General features: G+C 42.0%; 2 protein-coding genes across 7 annotated transcripts; one reads left to right on the top strand and one right to left on the bottom strand.

The window, feature by feature from the left end:
* Positions 1–317: 317 nt before the first annotated feature.
* On the top strand, positions 318–9,916 carry LOC135994157 (thioredoxin domain-containing protein 11-like). Its single transcript, XM_065644492.1, is given in 6 exon segments — positions 318–353; positions 1,110–1,898; positions 3,957–4,063; positions 5,374–5,421; positions 5,423–5,446; positions 9,178–9,916. Coding segments are annotated over 6 exon segments (1,629 nt in total). The 3' UTR covers positions 9,803–9,916.
* SNN (stannin) lies at positions 9,408–20,066 on the bottom strand. 6 transcript variants are annotated; one of them, XM_065644782.1, is made up of 4 exons: positions 19,965–20,066; positions 18,886–19,006; positions 15,172–15,609; positions 9,408–12,607 (listed from the first exon to the last, which is right to left on the bottom strand). In XM_065644782.1, the coding sequence occupies exon 4, from the start codon at positions 12,526–12,528 to the stop codon at positions 12,265–12,267; it is 264 nt and encodes an 87-aa protein (XP_065500854.1). In that variant the 5' UTR covers positions 12,529–12,607; positions 15,172–15,609; positions 18,886–19,006; positions 19,965–20,066; the 3' UTR covers positions 9,408–12,264. The 6 variants fall into 6 exon arrangements, with proteins under 6 accessions (XP_065500854.1, XP_065500855.1, XP_065500856.1 ...); XM_065644783.1 differs by having other exon boundaries at positions 15,172–15,263; XM_065644784.1 differs by lacking the exon at positions 15,172–15,609 and having other exon boundaries at positions 18,886–19,072.
* Positions 20,067–20,458: the final 392 nt, after the last annotated feature.

Below are 20,458 nucleotides of genomic sequence, written 5' to 3'. Positions count from 1 at the left end.
GAGCAGAATTTTATTTCTGATAGTAGCTCACTGAAATGAGATTTCTTACCACAAAGCTCTTTTCTGTTCATAATTTCTTCATGTGTTCCTCTACGTACGTAGTAAAAAATCTTCAGGTTAGATTATAATATGAGGGGTCAAGTTTCTTTTAAGTATTTATTTGAGCATTTTCAGGTTGAAAACATCTAACAATGAATTCTTAAAGATTGTAACAAACTGTTACTATAGACCACATCTTAACACAGTGCACCTCCTAGATATGACGCTTTGACATCCCTGTGATAATTATAACGTCTAAGTGTTCTTGTGTAAGCAATATGCGTATGTTCTGTATTTTGATGATGTTTCATGTGGTAGGTGAGGATAAAGAAAAACTGCCTCTTCCATTTTCCTTTCTTCTACATTCTGTTATTTATCTCCTAGATAAGGAATTCCTTCTATGGTTGATACACGTGCCTTTTTTGCTGCTTGTTTCCCCTTGGTTATGAAAGCAAAATGGTGATGCAGCACAGGAATGTTTGCGCTTTTTCTTTTTTCTCCCAATAATTCACGCATTACTATATGCAAACAACACCTGCAGTATTAAAACTATATGCCCTTGGCTGGGCTAATACTAACATTGTTTCAACAGTGGTAGTGAGCGTTAGTAAATTTGTGCACCACCTATACCAGGAAAAATCTCTATTCCATTTTCATGTTGGAATGCTTTTATTTATTTTCTCCTTGTATTGGAAAATAAGGGAAATTCAGGAACCTGTACTGATTAATACTTCATGTAGCGGGATTTAACCTTAAAATGTAGTGTTATTGCACTGTGATAAATATGATGCAAAGAAGACCTTGAGATCAGTGGAGTGGACTGAAAAAATTTTAAGTGGCTTTTTGTTGTTCTCTATATTTTATTCTTACGTGCTGAAATAGCTGAAAATTTAACTTTGTTAGCAATTCAGAGCCTCCTACAATTTTTTGTAAGAATGAAGGAGAGGAGTATTCAACTTAATACCTCTGAAATTCCATCTCTAATTGCATATATGTTGTTAAATCTGCAGCAGATAACTGCATTTGAGTGAATGATGTACAGTTAATCTTGATTTTTTTTTTTCCTGTAGATTACCAAAGTGGCCTTGGAATACCACAACTGTAATAAAAGCCAGGCAGCTGAGCCAGATCTTCAGCACTTAGGAGACACTGATTCACCAGCTTTTGATTCCTCTGTACCAGATGCACATACGGAATTATCAGAAACGCTTTCAATTACTAAGTACCCATGCTGTAACACAGTGGTGCTTCCGCAGTGCCATTCAATATCTAGAACTCACAATGTCTGTGAGCTTTGCATTAACCAGACACTCGGTGTCAAACCAAATGAAGTCCACATGCCACACTGTAACATTTTAGAGATAGAAGCAGCTTTGGACTCTTTCTACCTCCAGGAAGATACCTTTTTTCAAGTTATATCAAATAGTATAGAATGCAGCAATTTCTTAAGTTTCTATAGTCCCTTTAGCTACTACACTGCATGTTGCAGGATGGTAAACAGGCATTTTTTAAGTTTCATAAGTTCTGAGAAGACCATCTTTCAGACCCCCAAAGTAGCATTTTCGTCCCATGGGAAGAAAGGCAACACCCAACATTCTATTCCTCACATTGAGGATAGGAATTGTTTTATTCCTGACTTTAACATTAGTGGCACTAACGTTACTGGGCTGAGCTACAGGACCAACAAAACCTCGAATCTCTATCTACTGGATTCAAATCTTTTTTGGATATACGCAGAGAGACTAGGAGTGTCAAGATCTGCTCACCTTAAGGAATTTGCTGCCATTGTTGACCCGAAAGAAGAAGTGCACTATGTCGTGGATCAAAATCAGTCACTTGTTGGATCTACACGGGGTATGGTATCTACTATACAAATGCTTGAAATAAGAAAATTAAGTTTGCAAGTAAGCTTATGAATGGAAAACATAATGCCATTTTGAAAATGACTGCTTTTAAAGTGAGACTATAATCAACAGTATGAATCATATTTTCCTCTATTGCAGTTTATTTAGTAGTTAACCAAGCAGTAGAATCATGTTCTAGATGACATTAGAAATAATTTTCCATATACCAAAAGTCATAGAACCATTTTGGTTGGAAAAAGACCTTTAAGACCATCAAGTCCAGCAGTTAACCCAACACTACCAACTCCAGCACTACCCCATGTCCCTGAGAACCTCATCTCTGTCCAACCCCTCCAGGGACGGTGACTCCACCACTGCCCTGGGCAGCCTGTTCCAATGCCTGACAGCCCTTTCCAGGAAGAAATTGTTCCCCAGATCCAACATCAACCTCCCCTGGTGCAACTTGAGGCCGTTTCCTCTGGTCCTGGCGCTTGTTCCTGGGGAGCAGAGCCCGACCCCCCCTGGCTCCAAGCTCCTTTCAGGCAGTTCAGAGATCAGAAGGTCTCCCCTCAGCTCCTGTTCTCCAGCTGAACCCCCAGCTCCCTCAGCCGCTCCCATCACACTTGTGCTCCAGCCCCTTCCCCAGCTCCGTTCCCTTCTCTGAACCCTGAGGGTGCACTTGATCCCCTCAACCAGATTGAATGATTTGCTTTAAAAGAAGTGAACCTCAAACTTTGTGATACTTGACTGCCTGATGCATTGAAGGAATTGGTAAATCTAAGCTAATTTGCCTGTGGAAAAAAGAAAGTTATGATGCATATAATGTATTTTATTTTGCAGAAGACATTTGTATATTAATGGTAGTGTTGGTGTTTGCTCAGCTGTTCTGTATACTAAACAGCAGGGACTAGCCCTTCCTCTTGTCCTCTGAAACCAACCTATAAATTGTTTTATATTTATTTTGAGAAATCTGTGTGTTTTCAAGGTAGAGCTCTGAAGTGGGTTTAGCCAAGTCTGTCAATACTTGGTTTCCTGGCTGAATTGGAGCAGGGAAAAACAAACGAATAAACAAAACCCAACCAAACCAACACAACGATCACAGTTGTGATTTACTTGCAAGTTATTGAATAAGACACAGTTCCTGATGCCATTTGTCTACTGAGTTAACACACAAAAACTCTTCAGGAATTCTCTTTCCATAAAGAGAACGACAAAATGAAGAGGATTATTTGGATTATTTAGTTTAGGAAATTTAAGTGAAAATGCACTAAACCTTAGTACACTTCACGAGATCCTTTTGTAATCTTAAATGCATATTCGATTTATTTGCAAGTTATTGAATAAGACACAGTATACCTAACCACATAGAACCTGTCCTGAGGATGTGCAAAAGTGAGTCTACCTTCATAAAAGGCAGTGTTTTCTAATGTTAGCAGTGTAAGTAAATGTGGAAGTAAATTCAGGTGAACATAGTATTAAATTGTTCAAGAAGGTATATCAATATAATTCTTATAGCTTTAATTACATTTCTATTTTGCCATAGATCTGTAAGTACAAAGGTATGTACAACATAGGAACAGATAGCTACATTCATATTAAGGATCCCATCCAGCCCCGTATCCTGTTGCCAGCCCAGCCCCCCAGATAAACACTCTGGAGAAAAAAAAAATATATCCCCAGTAACCATAAAAGGATGCTCAGGAAAAATTAAGATCAGAGTGAGGAGATAAAAATTTCCTTCCCCTTTCTGCTCCCGGTACGTTCTGTCTCGAACTGTTTTCAGGTCACAGGATTTCCTGTGCCTGATGAGGGTTTCTCTACTGAGTAACGCTCAGAATATTTCTATTCCAAGTCATTTGAACTTCTGGAAAATTTTTGCTTCTAAGAGTTTTTGTGTGTTAACTCAGTAGACAAACGGCATCAGGAAGTAGCTTATAATAAAGTTTATCAACATTAGGATATAGTTTCCTTTCACATTTTAAAGATTCCAAATTTTAGTTGTCCCTAAGACTGGTCCTTTACTGCAGATTAACTACAATAGATAATCAAACTCTTCTCCATTTCATTTTCCAGAATGTCTTGCTGCTCTGTTATGCACAGTGGTGTGGATTCTGTGCTTCTCTTAATCACATCTTTATTCAGCTTGCTCGGCTTTTGCATCCAGATAATTTCACTGTGGCAAGATAAAAAAGATTCTAATTTCATCCTTCTAGAATAATGTAAGTTCATTGAGGTCATCTGCCTGGAAAATAATTACTTCTTTTTTTCTCTACAATCTTGCAATAGTAGATGTGAATGTCATCTTCTTCATTTTTCTTTGAATGCGTTAGTTTGTTTTCCTCTATATAAATTTGGTGGTTTTCAATCTCACTGCAGTAGTTACGCAGTTTAATTAAAATGAATTTTTAAACAGTGCATTTAACCTTGAAGCTTCCCAATTTCAGGAAGTGAATCAATACAACAGCAGCGGGAAATAATTTTTACCCCTATCTCTGATAATTTGTAGTGAATAATTACATCCTGTAGTACAGTATTTGAGAAGCGGTTTGAGGTGGGCAGAACACGTGGTGTTGTGGGTTAACCCGGGGGGCAGCTGAGCCCCACGCAGCACAGGGACAAACAGGCGGCCCCGGTGCTGTGGAAACACTTCCAGCAATAACCAAATAACCAATAACCAAAGCGTTCCTGCCTTATCAACACTATTGTCATCACAAATCTTATATGTAGCATCATAGAAGCTACTACGAAGAAAATTATCCCAGCCAAAACAAGTTTATGGAGATATATATATATTTATATATATATACAAGTGTCCAATATATATATTTTATATATATATATAAGACATGTTTTTGTTTGGCATGTCCAGGGTTTTTGATGTTTCACTGCAACCTACACTTTCTTATTCATGTATTTGATAATACATCAGTGCTTACAACATCTGCTCTGGTTGCATCCTTGTTTCATTCTGACCGAATTTACTCCAGGAGGCAGAATGAGATGTATAGGAGAGAAAAATCAGTTAAAAGTCTGGAGTTATCACCCGCTTATAATTGTGCTTTTATCCCCACAGATGTAATGCTACTCTCGAATCTAAACCCATTCTCTTTCCTGACTTTGAAGTTCTCTCATTTCTCCATTATTTTTACTGCAGTGTTACTGATGTGAATGTCTATGGTTTTTTCTATAATCAAATTGGTGTAATTAATAAGAATTTTATTTGTAATCAGAGAAAACCTAAAAATGCAGAGAAAAACATAACAAGCATTTGAACAAGTCTTTCGTTCAGAAAATCTTGTGTTCCTTCCTATGTAGAGCTTTAGAAAAAGCCGCCTTTAAGAATGTGCTTGTCCTTGAAAGAAGCAAAGTAATTTACTTCCAAAAGTACTTGAGGAGAAAATATTCATAGAGTTGTACTTGAGAAACAAATTAATGAATAGAAAAAACTTCAGTATCTGTCTGTTCTCTTCATCAGTGTGTCTTTTCTTAACAGGATTGATATCACTTGAAACGACCTTCCATGGGAATGTATGGCAGACCATTTTATTTTTTCCTCATCAGAGGTAATATAATTATTTTCCCAGTGGGTTTTTAACTTTCATTTTACTAAGTTATAATAATTATCTGGTTACATGTCTTAGTAGAGAAAAAAGCCAAACAGTAATTCATTTCCATATATACTTTATGCATATTCTAATTAAAAACCAAACGAAATAACAAAACAACAACAGACCCAATAGATGTGGATAGCTGATGGTATGTGGATAGTGAATGTTCTCTCCAAAGGTCATTATTGTTTGTAAGTCTTCCTTTATTAACAGCAGCATTACCAGCCTTATTCTTTAGTTAATTTTCCTTATTATTTGATTGTATTTAAAATTATTATTTTGGCATGGTCTAAATAAATTAATGAGTGGCTTCAGGAGGGAGAAAAGGGAGAGAAATGATGTAGATGGTGGTGCAACCTATATCTAGTGCAACTTGTATCTAATCACTTCTCATAGGGTAAACTGAGAGAGATCTCAAAGGATATTATAATGGATTCTTGCAGTAAAATCCAAGGATTTGCTTGCTATGTTTTTAATGAAGAAAAATAAAAAATAAGCACAGATGGAGAGTAAGTAATCCAGCCCAAGCTTAGTCTCATTTAAGAAAAAAACAATCCTGACGTTACAGAGGGAGGGGAGATGGATTCTTATGTGTTTTTAGAGTAAAAATTTACATTTTAAAAAAAAGTAGAGAATCTGATTAGTAAAGGAAGGCTTCTGCATCCTTTGGAAATATTACAGTGGTGCTAATCTGCGAACTTTTATTTCTCCCTCATTCCTCTGTGGCAGAATGAATGTGATGTAGTCAGAGGGACTTTGGAGTGTTTGTTGATCAAACTGAAGTTCTTCCAGGTTGCGTTTCTCACATTGTTCAGATGTTTGGCTGTTCAGGGAAGTACGTGTAGCTGTCCCTGTATTTTGGATAGCAGATTCTTTGGCAATCTGCAGAAACCATGGAAGTGTTCCACCAGCTAAGATTTAGTCTAACAGCAGCAGAAAGGATGAGTTTAAATACTTCTGGCCTTTATAAGATTTCTAAAGGAGACGCTAATATCTAAAGCAAAGTTAACAACCATTGGAATACTAATGTGACTGATTTTAAAGCTGGAAAAAGTTAGAAACTGATTTCCAAATATTGTTGTGGTTACAATTTTAAGACCACTGTTACAGTTAATGAGCTCCAATGTACTATTTGGAAACCTTAGTCAAGTCACCTTCCCTCCCACTTCTGACCAAGGATCTGGTTTGCAGAACCACACATTGTAGGAGACAGAGTGTCATGTATAACGTGACAAAAAGGCTTTTCTTGAATTATTTTAAAGCATAGTTCAAGCAGGTTTTGGAGCAGTAAAACAATTCATGTAACGTGAAACTTCCTCTCATACTTACCATGTTCCCTGTGTTACTACAAAGTCCAGTGTTCCTTATTTCTTTTCATAGATACCTATTTTGCCTTGGTCTGGTTTATAAAGCAGCTCTAGACTGTCTCTGGAGTGAGACTTCATAGTTTGAGTATGATTGGTTTTGTAATGTTCCAATTGGTTTCATTAAGGTTGTGGTTTTCTCTCCTGCTTTTTCTCTGCATTGTGGTTTATATTTTGCTGCATATAGGTAATTGAGAAAATTAGTGTTTGATAGTGTTTGTAGTACCAATAGAGCAGTCGTATATTAGTTTTGGCTACAAAGGTGTTTCATATGAAGGCTTTCTGTGCAGCTCCTTATGTGTTTGCCTTATGAGACAATTTTTGCAAATTAACTCTATTCCAAATGTCTTTCCACCACACACTGTTATTTTTTTGTTTGGTTTAAATAGTCTTTTAGGTTTTCTGATACATACTGTGTTTTTGATAAAAAAGAATGGATGATGATGTAGTAAAATATTACCATTGTATAATGAGGCAGACTATTTTTTGCCAAAATCATGTCATGATTCATTAAACTTGGATGTGAGCTGACAGTCAGCTGAGAAACTGCTGATGGTAATTACAAGAGTGACTTGGTTGATCACCAGAAGTCTGCAGGGGAAGAAAAATCACGTTGCTTGCACTTCCAAAAATAGCTTAATTTTGATGAACAGGAGCCTCATCTGGCTGAAGCTCTTGAATTATTGATAAAACATGGTATGTGTTTTCTACCTGCAATACAATAAGTAGTTCTCAATAAATGAAATCAGCATATGTTTATATCCCATATGCTAATGAGCTGGATTTCACAGAAAGCATTTTTGAGGCAACTGTAATTGGTAACTGAACAACTCCCCTGATCCAGACACACGGTGTGAGCAGCTCAGGAAGAGTATCACACGTGTGGGGCAGAGGAGCTGCCTGTCTGTCCACAGTGTGTGTTGTGCAGGAGCAGCAGCAGTCAGCGTTGAGGTCTTAGGCATTATACTCTAATCTGGCTTTCTTGCTTTGGAATGATTTTGGTTTGGGTTTATCCTATATCCTTTTTCTGACTTGCGTAACTTACCTGTGTCTGGATGTATGTAACACAGCATTAATCTGGTTATGAATTTGGCAATCAGAGGGGAGAAAACAAAGCTTTTCTGCTCTGTTTTGATGGCTCCCTAAAGAAAGAGAATCATGCTTCTCACTGCTAAAGACTAAAGATGACACCAAGTGATAAACTATTAGTGGGCTTCCCAGTTAAATATACTGAAGTGTAAGTAGCTCTGCTGCAATAGTCAAGAGGCAGCAAACTGATGTTATACTGGAACGTGAAGGGTTGAAGATGTAACTGGTTCAGAAAGACAAGGTTGTCTGGTCATTCGAGGACACTGTAGCCTCCTATGTTTTGTGACAGAAGGATGCACATGGTCTAAAAAGGGCAATAATTTTAATATTTGACATAGCTGGAGGTTGTGGGTGTCTTTTGGTGGTTAGTAGTCTTGAGGAAGAAACTTGGTACTTGTTGGTTTTCAAGCAGCTTGGACTCCTGTCAGGTTCAGACTATCAGTTGATGCTGCTGCAGAAGGTAACAGGCCGACCTCTTCATATGCAGAGCTTGAATTCACAGGCGTATAATGAGTCAGAAAAAGAAAACAAAAAAAAAACACCACCAAAATCATGTTTGTTTTGCTTCCTTGATCACCCCAGTGGCATGAGGACAAAGAAGTAAAAGGAATAAGTAAAAATATTTGGGTTTTTTGACAGCAAAAGGGCCTTGCTGCTGACTAAAACAGCTCTTTACTTTATAAAAGCCTGTTGTACTTTTTTATTCCTCACAATACCCTTCTGATGTTGGCACACATTAAGCTGCTTCTTCCAGGATAACATATATAGGCTCAAAATAGTCATTTCCCATCAGCTTTATACATCTGGATTTAACTTCTAATAATGTATGTAGAATTAGGAACACTTGAATGCTCTCCTTCAGCTTTTAACATTTGTTAATATCGGTATGCTCAGATCACACCTGCCCAACAGTGATGCTACTGTATGTACTTCAAGCTCCTAACCCATAATTAGGATACTTACTAAAATTTGTTTCCTGAAATTTGACAGAAAACTCTGCTCTCAAATACCAGTCCAGTGCAGAGATGCTTACAGCACCCAGACTGAAATACAGGTTAAAGGGTTCACCAAGAGAAAATACCATGTCATTTATCTTTATTGTGTGAGTTCAGGCTTCTCTTATGACAAAAACCCCCAAGGTATCGAGTTGGAATTGGACAGCAGATGCTTGGATAAAATTATCATTGCTTACCTATCTGGATGTTTTAATAGTAAGTTATTTTGTCTTTCCAGGAAGGAACAAAGTGTGAAGTTCCCTGAAGACTTTTCAATTAACCTTCCTAATCTCCTTAAGTTTATTTTACATCACTCAAGTTTTTCTTCATCAGAGCCCTGTACCAAAGAATGCCTACACAAAGAGACAGTTCTACAGCAAGGACGCATCTCCCACTTGGAGAGAGAAATCCAGAAGCTGAGATCAGAAATCGGTGCCCTTCATCAGGCCCATGACCAGCGGGAAGCACAGCTTTCTGAAGCCAGGAGAGAGGAGCAGAAGCTAGAGCAGCAAAAACACGCACTAGAAAAGCAGCACAAGACTCTGCAGCTCCACAGTGAGCAGCTACAGGCCACACACGACCGCAAGAATCAGGAATTATTAGAAATGGCTGAAAAGCTTCAAGAAGTAGCTGATGCATCAGAAAACCTCCTCAAAGAGAATACTTTACTGAGAATCCTGGTGGCATCGAGAGGAAAGCTACAGAGCAAAGATGAAATTAAAGAATCCCTTCAGTCAGAGCAAACACTTTCTGAAGATAAATCTGTATCAGTTTCAACAGCTACTGCCACATTAGAGGAAAAAATGATTGATAATATCAATACCATAGAGACAGAGCACAGCTGTGGAAACAGGACAGAATGATTGCTTACACAGAGTCAAATGATGCAGTATTAGGTAGGTATTTATGCAAATTTTATTGAAATTCATTGTAAATAAAGACTTCTTCCCCCACATGATCTAGAAAAGGAAAAAATCAAATGGAATATTTTTGTATACTTGAACAACTTATGAGATACTCACATCTAAAGAGAAGAGGAATATGGAAAACACTTTCTGCACTTTACTATTGCACTTATTTGCAAAACACCTATCCATTTAAATTAAAGATGATGATTTTTAGGGGCAGCACCTCTGACTAAGGACCAGTTCTTTTTCACTGGCTTTCTCTTACAGCTTCTAGAAGAGCAATCAGACCTTTCATTTATACTTTTCCATAATTTCAGAAGTTTGCCCTTTACACTGCATTTTCTTTGCTGAATTTATTTTAAAATAGAGATATTTCATCCGTGTAATCCAGAAACTTGAATGGACAAAGTCATCCTGCTACAATGGTTCTGTTCCAGACCTTCATCACTTTGTATCACTTTTGTATACAAGTTATAACTGTCTTGAAACTTGCAAGAGCCATGTGTGAACTGTTCTCTACTAAAAACTAAAGAAAGTCTTAGTGAAATAATCCTTTTTTTCCTTGCTTTGTAAGAGGCCTAGAATACAGCAGTTTAAGTGTGTGGGTCTGGCTGTCCATGCAAATCTCAGGAGACTAGCGCCAGGGGAAGAACAGCCCTCGATCAGCTGTACCCATAGTGTACTCGAGAAGCAACAGCAAGAGCTTTTTGCTACTGGCAGATGGCAGCATTAATTTTTGCTTCAAATTATATGGTCTTCAATTTAAAAGACCAGTGTAGCACTAAAAATGTAAGTCAACGTCTTACTGTAGCAGAAAGGGACAAGACTTCACTGGCTAGGCCGTTATTGTCTTGCATATAGTTACAATTCTCAAGCAAGCTTGCTAGGCCTATGTTACTCAGTAATTCCATATGTACAGGTACAAGAAGCAAGTCTAATGCTTCCTATAGAGCTGAAGAACTTGGACTTCATTATTTGTCACTTATTTCAGGGAGCAGATCTACAGTAGCTTTTTTTTTTTCTCCTAGGCAATTAAGTGTTTAAAAATTTCAGTAGGCATGAGGAAGCTATGTCTAAAGTTACAGAAAACAGGTGAGTGGCCTCAAAGCATGTGTGCCTACCCTAAGAGTTTTAGAATATGTAAGCTGCCATGGGTGGCTCAGTCTTCTTGTTCCTCCTCCTCCTCCCAAACCTTTGAGATCCCAAACTCCCCATTTAACACATCTTTGTACAGTTCCCATAGCAGGAAATGAAGGGATGGCTGTATCTGGAAGGCCTTTGCCATTGCTGGCTAAAAAATGTCTATGAACTGACCAGTCTCCCTTCCCCATATCAACATTTGTTTTAGTAGGAAAGACTGAAACTTAGCTACAAGATACATTAACCGAATTCTATAGTTGGCTGTTTGTACACTAAAATGCCTTTTTACAACAGGCTGTTAACATACACTCCAACTGTTAAGTACACAAACAGAGGTTCTAGGAAAAAAAATCATATTAGTTGCACTTATGCCAGTTTTATTAAGTAACCACTTCTGCAGTTTCAGCATGCAGACCTACAGAAGAGAAGAGCCTGCTCTACTGCCCTGTCAAACCCCTGGAAACCTTCTGGACCATCCCTGAGGGTTCAGTATCCATCATGAGTTCCCAGGTTGGAATCCATCCAAGCAGCAGTCTCCTTGCAGTACCTACATACTTAGAGAACTCAGATGAAGCTTTTGGCTGCTAGAACTACCTAGCTGCAACTAAAAGGAAATAATTTCCTTTTTGTAGCTCCTAACTCCTCCCTCCATGTGTTACTGAAGGCTTATACCTTCTTTTCAAAGAAAGTATTCTGCATCAGTCCAGTGAACTGTTAAGAGCAGGAGTTCTAACTTTTCTATGGCTGTGCACTCGAGTTAGTAGCAGAAGCAAGCTTTCACTGCAGATTTGGTTTTGAGGGTCTGGAATCCCACCTACAGTTGTGCTTCAGGAGTCCCCTTGTGTCTTATGTACAGGTGCATCATGTTATTCCCATATGCTGTGGAACACAAAGCAAAAAGCTTCTGGCAGCCTATTTACAGTTCACAGTTGTAAAGTAGTTCACATTACAGTAGTAGCTCCATCAAAATAGGCTCAGCTAAACATTCAAGTAACAAAAAAATGCTAGTAGTCTCTTCACACCAATATATCCCTGTGTCCACTGCCGGCAATGGACATTACGCCAGGTGAATCAGATCCCATCATAAAGGAATTAGGGTACACAGTTGATGCAAAGTGCAACTTCTCAGTGCATGCAGTTGCAAACAAAGCTTATTTAAGCCTCATCGGGGCATTTTCTGATGAGTAGTGTGCATGTGACCAGGTTCTTCACAGTATAGATTCTTCTGCTGGTTACACACGTTATAAACATGGTCCATATACACATGTTGCTCCAAGTTAGCTGTGTACTTCTGTGCCATTTGGAGTTAGCTTCGCTTTCCTCTCTACGCAAGGTCCTTTAGCAGAGTACTGCACCAGAAGAAAGGGCTCTTTGGTTTCACCTTCACCCACAATGCTTTCCTCATCTTCAGACTGGCTGATCCTCTGCAGACGCAGGTAACACCAGCAGCCCAGTATCAAGGCACCAAGAGCCGCAATAGCAATCAAAATAACAATAACAGTCACCACGCCAGTGGTGGGGCTGTGATCCATAATAGACATGGTCAATGTTTCCAATTGTCAGACTTCTTTAAGGAGATTCTTCTGTCCTGACTATCAGGCTTGCTGCATCTTCAAACTCCTGCAGTGGAAAAAACAGACACTTAAGTTGTGCAGTTTTACCATATTCAGCAACATTCTCTTCATGGTTGGTAACCTTTGCAATGGCACATGACCCTCTTGCATTCAGTGCTTTGAGCTTCTCACACTCCTACAGTTCTTACTAATTTTAAACTATTTATTCAAACTGCCTTTGAAGATGCAGGTTTCTACATAAAGAAAAAGCAAATGAAAGCTAAACTTATTTCAACTCTTGACATGCTTCTCAGGATAGCACATGGTCAGCCTGCTCAGAGGTAACACTTTTCTTACGAACTAGAGGATGAGACAAGACACAGACTATATAGCAGCAGTACAGTTCAGTATAGATATTTATGACTATTTAATACAAATACTAAACCATGGGTGAGCTCTCAAATCCATGAAAAGGTAGCAATTCAGCTACCTTTAGTTTTCCAAAAGGAATCCTATGGAAACAGTACATTTGAGTACATCTGGCCCTTTTTAAAATTTAGTTTACAAACATCCATCTTACATACTAACAGTTCCAGGACTGGTAAGCTAATTGCAAAGGTAATCACAATGCTAATGCATTACTAAAAACTTGTCCATAACACTGATCTGTTTAGCAGGGTTGACTACATGGTAATTGGTTGTTCATTGACCTGATTAAAAAAAAAAAAAAAACAGATGTTGCTTTATATGCATTTTTCATAAGAAGCAGGTAGAGCTAGATTTATTGAAGACTAACAAAACAGAAGGGCAAGTTCATTATTTTAAGCTTCTGCTCCTCTTAGCGGCTTTCAGACCACAAGAGCAAGGTAGTGTGCTGGGACTGCAGCCAAAATTGGAACAGGCAGGAAAATGGGAGAGAGGAGGAGCTCCAAGACTTCCTGAGTCTGCTGCTGAGTTCTGGTAGGACAAAAAAAAAAAAGTATACATAATGTCTTTTGCTACTTCCAAATTGACAACACTATTTAAAGGGTCATGTGAGCCTTGTCTTAAATTTCAGTTACTGTTTACAAAGTTGGTAGCTTTATGTTCCTCCACTTCGACTGGGACATAAAACAAAAGTCAGTCATTACCTGTTCTTTCCTACTGCCCTAGGTCTTCAACAGGACAGAAACTTGTGGAAGGCTTCAGTAGAGACCAGAGCCGGTTCCTACCTGGGAACATCCCTTATCTCTCTACTGCTCTGGGGATCAGGTCAATACTCTAGTTTCAGGTACAGCCCATACGGTCCCCAATGGTTGTAAGGGCAGCTGCAAGTGCAGAGCAATGTCTGCATTTCCCCTGGCAGGTGCCACGGGCTGGCAGTGCAGTGACAGGAGGATCTTCTGACCACTCTAAGTGCCAGTCTGTTGAGGGCCCCATACCTTTGTTGGAAAGGCTCTTCCTCACCATCCTTGTTGCAGTATCTCAGCTGTAACAGCAACATCTTCATTCAAACCCCTCAGGAGCAGTCAGTCTTAACTAACCTCGAGTCAGAACCATTAGGTTATTGTGGGCATTATCCACTGCACTTGAATTCTCACCAGTGTTTCAACATATAAGAGAGTCAAGGCAATTACAATGCACTGTCTTTCCCAAAAGAGCTCAAGCTGGAGACTAAAGTTTATTCCTTAACTTCTTGTGGAATGGCAGAGTGTCACTAGGGTCCAGTGTCACAAAACTTGCACACACTCTGGCTACATTTCCAGCCCTGTAAATGACAGCAACCAACAGCTTGTAGCATACCTGATATAACCAACCAAGTCCTGCAGACCCAGTTTTGCCCAAGAAAACAAGCTAAGCCACACCGCAAACCTTCGGCAGAGCTGTGTGCCCACTCCAGCTGAAGAGGCGTATGATTTCTGTCGTGATCAGCTTGGTTCTGTGGTGCTTACTCAACACAGGGTGATCAGCTGTGGGTGATTACAAGTGACTTTCATGTAGTTTGTTTTCCTCAGGGCATGTCTGAACTGCAGCACCATTTGATCCAGCCACAACAGTACAGCATCAGCACAAGAGATGGGTTACCCTGCTTCTCTTGCAGGTACTGTGTGTCCACGTTAAGCCTTCTGCAGCTTGCACAATTGCTAGCAGCAATGGCAACCTACTAGCACTGCTCCTGTGCAGCAGTTTGGTGCAGCACATAACCTTACATTAGAGCTAAACAGTTATTGTCACCTAGAAAACAGCTTTCAGTACTGGACACTAGTACTGCAAATGCTACCCCTGGCCAGACTTCCAGTGCACAGACACCATCAGCTATAAAAGGTATGAAACTTTGCACATTGCCATCCTCTGTATCAGCAGGATCTTTTGGAAAGCTGGTTTTAGACCTCGGCATAACATCTAGCAAGGCACAGTCTTGAGAAAGAAGTCTGAAAGCATGAGCTAGATGTTAGGTCTGGCTAACAGAGGACCTACATCTATCTGGATTGTAAGAGAATAATTTCACCTTCCCCCTTTTTAACAGCTGCAGACTGCAATGGTCTCAGTTTGACCTGGAAAATACAGGCAGGTCTGTAAGTTCCTAATTGAGGGAGAAACTGGGCTCTCTAAGGCTGCAGTCCTCTGTCTTGAGACGAAGTTTTGTCTTACCTGGTTCCACACTGGGCTCTAGCCATTCCTCTTCTCTTGGGATCCCAAGGAATACAGCTGGACTAGGACGTCCACTGTTTGGGAAGGTGTTTCTGAGCAAAGCACGCACAGCAGCAGTTCAGCAGAGTTACGAGAGGTAGGAATTTATTGCCGTCCTTGTGTGAAGAGCTGCATAGTACTTAATTCTTATTTACTGTCCTTGGACACTTCTGTTTAACACCACAATGACACAATTAATAACACTGCTACTGCTTGCTTGAAGTTGTGAGGTAATTTAACCCCTACTTCCACCTTTTGGAAATATCCTGATGTTAAACCATCCAAAGATCAGACCCAAGTCTCCATCAGTCTCATTTCTCAGCAGGCACCTTGCAGGCCCACTTGCATTCCATGAGTGGGTGACTTCAGTCACTGGCAACTCCCACACAGCTGGTGCTTCTAGAATATATGAAATTTTACAGCAGATGCCAGTCAGGGGCATAAGTAGAGAGTGTCAAAGTGCAGAGCTGGCTAGGAAGAACATGCTGATTTCTCTGGGTATGACAGCTTTGTTTCTTAATCCTCTGCTCTAGCCAGTCAACTCAACTTAGTCATGACAGCTCCTCCTAGAATAAATGCACGAGTCCTTTACAAAAGGACAGATTTAACAACTAGGAGATCAACTTTTCTTGTAGAACTCTTGCTCCTAACTTTACACACTATGAAGAATATTATCAGACTCATCCTTCCAGTCTAAGAGGTCATTTGTATTTATTACCACCAATTAGAATAGCTCCAAGATAGCTGAGATGTTAACAATAGTAGATATAAACAGAGCAGAAAGTTGCAGGACCTGTCCTTGAGGGAGGGACTTATACATGAATGCTCACTCTCTTTGCACTAGAAAGTTAGTTTAGCTGGACTAGGTTCTTCTGTCTCAAGTGATTTTGCTTTGATATGGCAAGGTAGAAAGTGTCAGAGATTGAATACTGGGACCTCCAGGATGCACGAGACTGATTTACTCTTATTAAACAACTTCCAGTCCAAATTTGAGTGCAACACAGCCACTTACAGATTCATCTTAAAGATCTTTCTTGGCCAAACCCATAGGTTTTCACCTTCCAAATTCTGCTTTTTGACTTGATTAAAAATTCAAAGGATCTGCCTCATTCTGAACTCTGGGACAGAAAAAAAAAGCGCAACTTCCTTTACATCTCACTTCAATGCTATCAAGGTAATCAGGTTGCATCCAGAAGCCCTTTCTAGCTTCTGTTTGGAAATGTCATCACATCTTTGCACCAGACCATAGTTAATGCTAAGAGATGTACGAGAAAAGCCTACTTATCTTTGGAAAGGTTATTCCATGAACATTCACCTTCTAGGACAAGGACAGTAAAATTCAAGGTCACTTTCTCAAAGCACTTCAGTTCTCAATGAGACAAAGTGTAAAGTCATTCCTTCTGCAGGCAGACTCACTTCTGCCCACTCCAGGAGCCTGGAGCCAGCACCCTACATAAAGTCAGGTATTAAGCTACTGTACAGACTGGCAGTGATACAAACAGCTAGCTAATGGTGCGGGATAGTAACTGAGGTGGCAGCACTGTTATTTTATTAGCTCTGGATAGTTTTGTTTCAAACACCTGCAGCATTCTGGCACTGAAAGCCTCAGTGTTGTTGCTAGTTCATGCTACTATTTGTCTGGCTTTAGGTCACTGTATACCTAGAGCTAAAGCTCTCCTGCAGCCTTAATTCCATCCTTAGCATGGTACATTTGCATGTTGTAACTATACTAGTAACAACTACTAGAGAGGCCTTTGGTTTCTGTGTTTTCTCGATGCAGAACTGCAACCTCACCACTCTTTCCACCAGCAACTGATTGAAATCAAGATTAGGTTGTCTTCAGAGTCCACTTCTTGATGGGAGAAATACTGCATTCTGTATATCCCCTTAAATTGATCTAAAGGGGATTACAACTGGCTTTCAGACTTGCTTTTCCCTTAAAGCATACCTGAGCCAAAACAGCCTCCTACATCAGGTGCAGCACTGAGTTCATTTATCACTTTGACTGTCAGATATTAAAAGCTGTACATTCCTGATCTTCAAAGGGATTGCTAACACCATCCATATATACTTGGTGGCACTTGAAGTGCTATATCCCTTCCCACCATGCTTGCTATCAAAGCATCTAAGCGTATTTACTCATTAGCAAGATTAGTCAGATTCACTGGTGGGAACTGCAAATAGCCAATCTCAGTTCTTACAGCAATCAAGCAGTGAAAACATCAGCTATAAACCACTTTTCCATAAATAACTGCTTCTTTTCTCTTTTTTTGCCTAATACCAGCTTTTACTCAGAACTTCGTTTGTGAAGTTTTATTATCCAATTCAGAAGCTGTAAGTAACAGACAAAGAGAAAGGCAGTTGAAATTGCAGAAGGCTGCTAGGGGACAAATTCAATGCAAGGCTGGCATTAGTTTCTAAACCAAGTTTTCCATGATTATAGGCATTCTGCTGCTAAGTTTGCTATCATTAATGCCTGCAGACACGTTTCAGAAAAGAAATACTGGTACCATAGAAGCCAAAGCTATAGGAAGAGGCTTCAAAAGCAAGTCTAGCATAGCTCACCCAAATATACCAAAGTCCTCAAGCAGTTATGTTTAAGGTGTGAGTATTAAGTCTTTGGGCTTGGGGTTTTTTTTGAGTTTGGGGGAGAAGGTGGGAAGTATACGTTCTATTGCAGTATTTCACCTAAAGTAAGTTGAATGTGGCAGGTCAAAGGAAATGAGAATAAAACTGCCAGAGTGACCTTCAGCTTAAAAAATAAAAAAGATTTAGTAATAACAGCTCAGTTAAAAAGCCTCCGTGTTAAGATCTTTAAGAGACAAAGTAAAAGCAGCTTGTACTACATGCTACTAATTGTGAAAAATGCTTTTTCCTGTATATGCCAGTAAGATTACTTGTGAGGAATACTGCATCCTCATCACAAGAGCATCCTTATTGCCAATGGAGGATGAGGGGAAAACCCTCTGGGGAATCAGAGCTGTAATTCTGCCACTGGCACACAAGCACATACCCCACCCCCACTACTCAGCCACAAAAACTCAGGCCTTGATAATACAGGAGTGCTCAGGCTTCACCACTTCCAAAATAAAATAAGTGGGGTCACTGGTATTCTTATTAACTTATTAACAATGTGATTTCAAGAGCTGATGGACCTTCTCAGCAGTACAGCAAGTGGAATAGGTTTATGCTGTTACTGCCAGTCAGGCAAGCCAGCCAGTTTATGTAGAACTAGAAGCAGGTTTGTAGCGCTAAGACCATATTTGCTTCAGACACAACAGCATGGCTGGCAAAGCATCTGTCACACTCCACCTTTATATTTGTCCACATCACATCCACACGGAGCTCTAATGAGAGGTCTGTCCTGACAAGGTAACGGGGACGCTTCTGACATTCAGTTATCAGAAGTAACATGCTGTGTATATCCTGTGGCATAGCTTAACTCTTGATATATTACAAAAAAATTGCTGAGATGGCAATATTAAGTTTGCTGATTAAAAAAATCCTTCTCCCATTTACACGTTGGAGGTAATTCTCCAAATGCGTGGTTTGGGGTTTTTTAATGGCTTTGTCTAACAACAGCTAGATAGCGCCCATATATTTCTGATATTCAAGCAGTTTTTATACTCAGCTCAAATCTTCAAACCGCAAGTACTCCAAAAGTCTGTCACATACCTGCACCGAGTAGCTCGGGCTAGGAGTCGTCTACTCTAAGTTTCAGAACCAGCTTATGAGAAAAATGAAGGTCACACCGGCTGTGGATCTTGTCTGGCAAGTCTTCCTCCTCGCTCCTCACCTGTGGAGAGGGATCACTCTGGTCTCTAGATGCTCCACATCCCGAGTCCCTTTTGGCCTTGGCTCCCTAGAGTTACACAACAGTGTCTAACCATTAGCTCCTGGTACAGGCAGTTGGGGAAAGCAGATCTGATACCATCTCGCCTACCTGCTAATCAATGCAAGAGGCTTAAAAGTTGTTCAGGTCTGTTCAAAAGCAACATCTGACAGATGTCTGCACCTGCATTCACGTCAGGAAAAGGAAGAGCACGAGACAGCAGGGTACGCTGCGGGTGCTCGGAGGAAGGAACCCGATTCATTCTCCACAACTCACGTTCCTGTGAACTCCCAGGACCGTCCACATCATGGTCACCTTGGACTTACTCTGCAGCACGTCCCCAGCTGCCCGCACTGAGCTCCGCGGCGCTGGGCGAGCGGGACGAGCCCCCGGGGCCGAGGGGAGCGCGGCGGCGGCGGCGGCGCGGCCCGTGCCCGCCCCGACCTGCGCCTGGGGAGCCGGGAGGCCCCGCCGTGTGACCGACTGACTGCGGCGGGAGGACGGGGCAGAGCCGCCAGCCGGGCCGGCCGCGGCACCGCTGGGGGAACCCCGAGTCACCCCGCGGGGCCTGCGGGGAGCCCCGGCTCCGCCCGGGGGCGAGGCAGGGCCGGAGCGGAGCCGCCGCCGCCCGGGCGCGGACCCTCCCGCCGCAGACACAAAGAGCCGCTCCGCCGCGGCGGCTCCCGGGAAGGGGCGGCCCCAGCCCGGGGTGGAGGAGAAGCGCCCGGGATCCCTGCGCTGCTCCCGAGGCTCCGGCCCTGCCCCCGCGCAGGATCCTGCCCGAGACGCGACCCGCCTCAGCGCCCCGGCTCCCGGCATGGCGGGCCCGCCCCCACCCGAGCTCCCGGGCCCTGCCCTGCACCGCGCCCGGCCGAGCCTCCCGCCTCCCCGCGCTGGGATCGACCCCGCCGCAGGCGCTCACCGGCTGTCACGGCCCCGGCGCACACCGGCCCCCGCCGCACACCGGCCCCCGGCGCACACACCGACGCCGCCGCGGGCGCGACAGCTCCTTCCCTGCCCGCGCCGCCTTATATCGGCGGCCGGGCGGCGCCGCGCGGCGGCCAATCGGGGTCCGGCCAGCGACAGCTGACGGGCGGGGCGGCGGCTCCGGCTCCGGCTCGGTGCTCCCCCTCGCTCCCCTCCCCTGGCAGCGGCCGTGGGCGGCTGCCCGCCCCGCCAGGGGTTGGCGGGTCTCGGGGAGCGGGGCTGGAAGGCCTGAGGAGGGCGAAGCCGAGGTAAAGCGCTCCCCTGAGGGACCGCGCTGCTCCCGCCGCCCCTCTCGGCCGCCTCAGCCTTGCGCGGCGCTGGTAGAGGCCGTGAGGCCGCAGCGGCCGGGCGGGAAGGCTGGAAGGCGGGAAGGCGGGCAGCCCCACAGTCCCCCCCGCCCGGGGACTGAGGGTGCCGGACGTTTCTGCC

The sequence above is a fragment of the Caloenas nicobarica genome, chromosome 14, assembly GCF_036013445.1.
Source record: "Caloenas nicobarica isolate bCalNic1 chromosome 14, bCalNic1.hap1, whole genome shotgun sequence".
Taxonomy (NCBI): Eukaryota; Metazoa; Chordata; class Aves; order Columbiformes; family Columbidae; genus Caloenas; species Caloenas nicobarica.
Note: the sequence above shows the minus strand (reverse complement) of the source record. Positions and strands in the feature narration are given on the sequence as shown.

What these genes read in the sequence shown, in the direction of transcription:
- SNN (XM_065644784.1), bottom strand. Translation starts at nt 12,528, where the DNA reads ATGTCTATTATGGATCACAGCCCCACCACTGGCGTGGTGACTGTTATT.